This window comes from Coffea arabica, chromosome 9e, assembly GCF_036785885.1.
Source record: "Coffea arabica cultivar ET-39 chromosome 9e, Coffea Arabica ET-39 HiFi, whole genome shotgun sequence".
Lineage (NCBI taxonomy): Eukaryota > Viridiplantae > Streptophyta > Magnoliopsida > Gentianales > Rubiaceae > Coffea > Coffea arabica.
This window is the reverse complement of record NC_092327.1, coordinates 1,443,979-1,449,500: the sequence shown is the minus strand read 5'-3', so window position 1 is coordinate 1,449,500 and position 5,522 is coordinate 1,443,979. Positions and strand designations below refer to the sequence as shown.

Below are 5,522 nucleotides of genomic sequence, written 5' to 3'. Positions count from 1 at the left end.
CAGCCAATATATATAAATGTTGACCGGACGACTTTGGTAATGGCCCCAAAACATCAAGACCCCAAGCATCAAAAGGTCAAGAAGCAACGGTCTGGTGTAACGGCTCAGGTGGTTGATGAATGTAATTTGCATGAAACTGGCAAGCTTGACATCTTTGAGCATATTCTATGCAATCTTTGACCATAGTAGGCCAATAGTAGCCAATCCTTTTAATCCGAAAATTTAACTTGGGACCGGATTGATGAGCTCCACATATTCCAGAATGTGCCTCGTGCATCGCTCGATATGCCTCGTCTTCGTTCAAACAGCGCAACAGTACACTTTCAAATGATTTTCGCTACAGCATCTCTTTATACAAGATAAAACGAGGAGCACGGCGACGGATGTCAGTTTTCCTACGTTGCTCCTCAGGTAGTTTTTGATACTTGAGATAATCAACGAGGGGTTGTCTCCAATCTTCTTTGTCAATTTCATAGGTTGAGACCACATGAGTGTCGCCTCCTTCAATATCTTCATCATCAATTAGTGATGAAACTAACTACTTTTGGCATACCGAACTTGTATCTCATGATTCGGCATGGTAAGTGAGAGGCTAGCGCAGCTAATGCATCAGCTTGCTTATTTTTTCTTCTAGGAACATGCTTAATACTTGCACCTCCAAGCCGCTTCATTAGTCGCGTTGCATATTTGTGATACGAAATTAACTCGAACTTTTTGACTTCATAACTTTTCAAGAGTTGGTTAATCACTAATTGAAAGTCACCATAGAATTGAATGTCCAACTGTTCCATGTCAACAGCTATTTCAAGTCCGAGTATGAGAGTTTGGTACTCAGCGACATTGTTTGAACAATGTTGACTTAGAGTAAAAGAGTATAGCAATATCCCTCCATCAAGAGTCACGAATACAATCCTTGCTCCAACTCCATGACGATGAGTCACACCATCAAAATACATCTTCCATGGTGGACGAATCTCAATAAGGAGTACATTCTCATCTGGTAGGTCATCACTTAGTTCCCATTCAGCAGGTATCGGGTGATCAGCAAGAAAATCTGTCAGAACTTGTCCTTTCACAGCTTTTTGAAGCACATAAATAATTTCAAACTGTTGTAGTTGAAGATACCATCTAGCTAGACGGTCGGACAGCACTGGTCTGCTCATCACATATTTTATGGGATTCGCCCTGAAAATGAGCTTCACACTATGCGATTGAAAGTAGTGTTTTAACTTCTGTATTGCAAAAATAAGGGCTAAACACAACTTTTCAATTAGCGAGTAGTTTAGTTCGTTGGGGGTCATCATTCTGCTTAAATAATAAAGGGCAACATCCTTCCCTTCATTGTTTTGTTGAGCGAGCAATGCCCCTACCGACCGTTCTTGGCCAGCAATATAAAGGAGTAATGGCTTTCCATGAATAGGTGCAGCCAACACAGGTGCTTTCATAAGATAAGACTTAATGCTATTGAATGCATTACTACATGCCTCATCCCATTGAAATGACACATCTTTCTTCATCAAGCGACTAAATGGTTGACACCTTCCTGCTAAATTTTAGATAAATCTCCTCAGATAAGCTAATCGCCCTTGAAGACTTTTCAATTCATGAATGTCACGAGATTCAGGCATCCTCAATATAGCATCAATTTTGGCCTGATCAATTTCAATGCCTCGATGGCGAACCACAAAATCAAGAAATTTTCCCGACGTGACTCCAAATGCACACTTGAGAGGGTTCATTTTGAGTTGATACCTTCTCAACCGATCGAAAACTTGTCTCAAATCCTCCAAGTGATTACTTCTTTTCTTTGACTTCACAACTAAATCATCCACATAACACTCGATATTTTTATGAAGCATGTCGTCAAAGATACTTTGCATTACTCTTTGATATGTGGCTCCAGCATTTTTGAGACCAAAGGGCATCACTTTATAACAATAAATGCTCTTAGGAGTATGAAATGCAGTGAGCTCTTCATCCTCAGATGCCAATCGAATTTGATTATATCCAGAAGAGTCATCCATAAATGATAGAACCTCATGCCCTGTAGTTGCATCAATCATGAGCTCAGTGATTGGTAAAGGGAAGTCATCTTTGGGACAAGTTTTGTTAACATCCCTGAAATCGACACAGATGCGGATTTGTCCATTCTTCTTTCGCACAGGCACGATACTCGAAATCCATGTGGAATATTTAATTTCACGAATAAATTCGGCTTCAATGAGTTTATTGACTTCAATTTCGATCAACGGGATCAAATCTGGTCTAAATTGCCGTTGTTCTTGCTTTACAGGTCGAACTCCCTTTTTCACAGCCAAATGATGGACGGCCACTTTTGGGTCTAAACTCGGCATTTCTTTATAAGTCCATGCAAAAACATCTTGATACTCCCGCAAGAGTTCAATATATGCCTTCTGTTCGTCAGGACTCAGTGAAGCACTTACATATATTGGACGTGGGTCCTTTGAAGTACCAAGATTGATTTTCTTTAGATCATCCACAGTGGCCTTAACACCTTCCTCCAATTCAGGTGGAGTGTCTTCAGCATATTCTTCTTCTTCAGGCGAGTCACCGTCAATTATGGTTATATAATTGCATGAAGCAACACTCTCTTCATCATCCTCTTTTGGTCTTGTGTACACTACGGTATGCTTCCTGACCCTCAATTCAGTCCCACACTTTATTACAAGATCTGTGCATCTTCTCATTCTCGAAAGAATGATGCTACCAAATTTATGAGGACAATTGGAAGGTTCTTCAAGATTTTGCAATGACTTTACCATTTTTTCTTTACTCTTATGAGAGTTTTGAGGCTTTTGTCTTATTTGTGGTCCTAATCTCTTAAAAACAGATACCCGTGGAGTTTTATTCTCTTTTTCGTGAAAAGCTTGAAATTTACCAACTATTCGAGAAGATTCATCCTTCACAGCAATATATTGGCTACTAACTCTATTGATCTTGATGCGGATTGGTGTACGAGAGGAATAGCCAAGACCAAATTTAGGATTTTCAACGGCATATCCTTTTTCCTTCAACATTTTTTGGGTAGGATTCAACCCGTGAAGCATGTCACCAGTAGATTGAGAAGGTGGAACATTTAACACCGCAGATTCTTTGAAATCGTATCCAACCTTAGTGAGAAGCTTATACGCAATAGGATCAAAACCTTCTTTGGTTCTTGACTTTGGTATGGTGTCTTGGTTGCTTTCAGATTCTTTGCTTAAAAAGTTAGACCTTTTAAATGGAGGAGATGATGTCTTCTTTGTATCAAAATGAGCTACCGAAAGAGTCAAACCTTTTAGAATTTCATGCTGAATTGCAGGTGACTGTCCTTGTTCCATTCTTGACTTGAAAGGACAGCGAAAGACAACTGATTCATTGTTTAGCAATGAAATATCAGCTTCTTCATGAATTTCCTCTTTTGACTTCTAAATTATCACTTTTTCCCCTTTTGCACTTGGAGATTCGGGGTTCTGGGTTTTATCCGTAGATAGAGGTTGGTCAGACTTATCCTTCACATTGTGCCTTTTGATGTAAAATTTGGCATCAGCAATATACGCTTCCGTCTCAGTGAAAGGATTATCATCAGCTTTCACACTTCTTGCCACCCCGTTTTGACAATACTTGAAACATTGATGAAGAGTTGAAGGTACAACTCCATTTTCATGAATCCATGGCCTTCCCAACAGTACATTGTATGTTGTTTTAGCATCTATCACATACAACAGTGCTCTGGACGTCATGTCATCAATGATTATCTCCAAATTTAGTGATCCAAGAGCTCTTTGCCCTCCTTGATTGAAGCCTTGAATCATCAGTCGGTTATTGGAGAGTTCATCAATCGGGATACCAAGCTCCTTCAGAGTTTTTAAAGGAAGAATATTGACTGCGGAACCTCCATCTATCAACATTCTATTCACTTTTTGCTCCTTTGCATAACCAGTCACAAACAAAGGACGGTTATGCGGTGTTGACCCAAGCAACAAGTCTTCACTAGTAAAAGTGATACTTGTGACGTTCACCTCTTCATTGCTGGTAGGCACACGACCTTTTTCATTGCCGGTGGACGCACGGGCTATCTCACAGAGAGATTCGCGAGTATTATTTTTTTGTTCCTCGATATGATCTACTCGCGTTGTGTGACTTGCGACCACATCAACATCAAAGAATTCTTTTGGCAAAAACTCTTTTAAAGTGATAGGAGTTCGCGACTTTTGCTTGAAGATTCGACCTCCTTGAAGATTACGACAGTCATTAGAAGAAGAGTACCTTCTCTTTTTCCTTCCAAATCACCATACTTCTTGTTAAGACCTTGCTCGCCTTACTAGATGGACAAGACTTTCGCGTGACTAGAGTCCATCCTTCATCATCCACATTAGGCTGTAGCGCCTTTTCATCTTCATATACATGTTCCTGAAGAGTTGAAAGAGCACATTCTTGTTTGATTTCTATAGGGTCAAGTGATCCAAATTGAATTATTGGCAATACAGGTACCATGACCCTTTTATCCTCCATGGACTGCAGGGAATCAATGGACGTTTGATTTACACTCACCTTGTCTTCTTCAAGGAGAATTTTTCCTTGTCTCGCCAACTCCATTACTTTGTCTTTGAAGACAAAGCATTTTTGAATGGGATGCCCAACCAATCGGTGATACTTACAGTAGTTTGGATCGTCAGTGTTCCTGGCCTCATCAGGTCGTTTCATCTCAGGAAGCGTGATCAAGTTTATATTTAACAGATCGTCAAACATACCAGGGACATCAGAATCAAGAAAAGGGTACTCTTTGCCTTGCATCCCCTTGAGAGTCGGTTTCCTCTTTCCTTACTCTTGATGTGCATTGCTCTTCCTGTCTTCTCTCCTGGCCATTTTGGAAACGACCTTAAAAGGTGTTATACTTGTAGCCATAACCTCTTTCTTTTCATTTTTGAATGGTGGCTTGCCCCCTTTCCTCGCTTCTTGTCTCTCTTTAGCCTTGTGAGGGTCAGGGATTGGCGGTTCTTGTCCATCAAGATTAATTTTCAATTTATGGGCTTTTGTGGATAATTCGTCAAATATTTCTGGTTGTACACCTTGTAAGATGTATCTGAGTCCCCAGTGCATACCTTGAATACACATCTCGATCGCAGAAGATTCAGAAATTTGATCTTTGCAATTTAAGTTTAGATTCCTCCAACGGTCGATGAAATCAATGACAGGTTCATTCTTCCATTGACGTGTATTAGAGAGTTCAGTCATACTGACAGTTCTCTTTGTGCTATAGAAGCGACTAAGAAATTCATGCTCTAACTGCTCCCAACTGTCAATGGTTCCAGACTCCAGATCTGTATACCAATCAAAGGCATTACCCTTCAAAGAGCGAACAAATTGCTTAACGAGCAAGTCACCATCAGTGCCCGCATTGTTGCAAGTTTCCACGAAATGTGCAATATGTTGTTTAGGGTTGCCCTTGCCATCAAATTGTTGAAATTTTGGAGGTTGATATCCTACAGGCATCTTCAAACCTTCCACTCTAGCGGTGT

The 5,522-nt window shown here is 40.3% G+C and overlaps 1 protein-coding gene across 1 annotated transcript; it reads right to left on the bottom strand.

Annotated features, from left to right (window-relative positions):
* Positions 1-337: 337 nt before the first annotated feature.
* LOC140014869 (uncharacterized) lies at positions 338-1,517 on the bottom strand. The gene is made up of 2 exons (XM_072066495.1): positions 650-1,517; positions 338-510 (listed from the first exon to the last, which is right to left on the bottom strand). Exons 1-2 carry the CDS (start codon positions 1,515-1,517, stop codon positions 338-340), a joined length of 1,041 nt encoding a protein of 346 aa, XP_071922596.1.
* Positions 1,518-5,522: the final 4,005 nt, after the last annotated feature.

Excerpts from the sequence above, each read along its gene's own strand:
- LOC140014869 (XM_072066495.1), bottom strand. The coding sequence starts at position 1,517 with ATGAAGAAAGATGTGTCATTTCAATGGGATGAGGCATGTAGTAATGCA. Across the intron at positions 511-649 it reads GAAGCGGCTTGGAGGTGCAA|ATATTGAAGGAGGCGACACT; the intron begins GTATTAAGCATG and ends TTGATGATGAAG.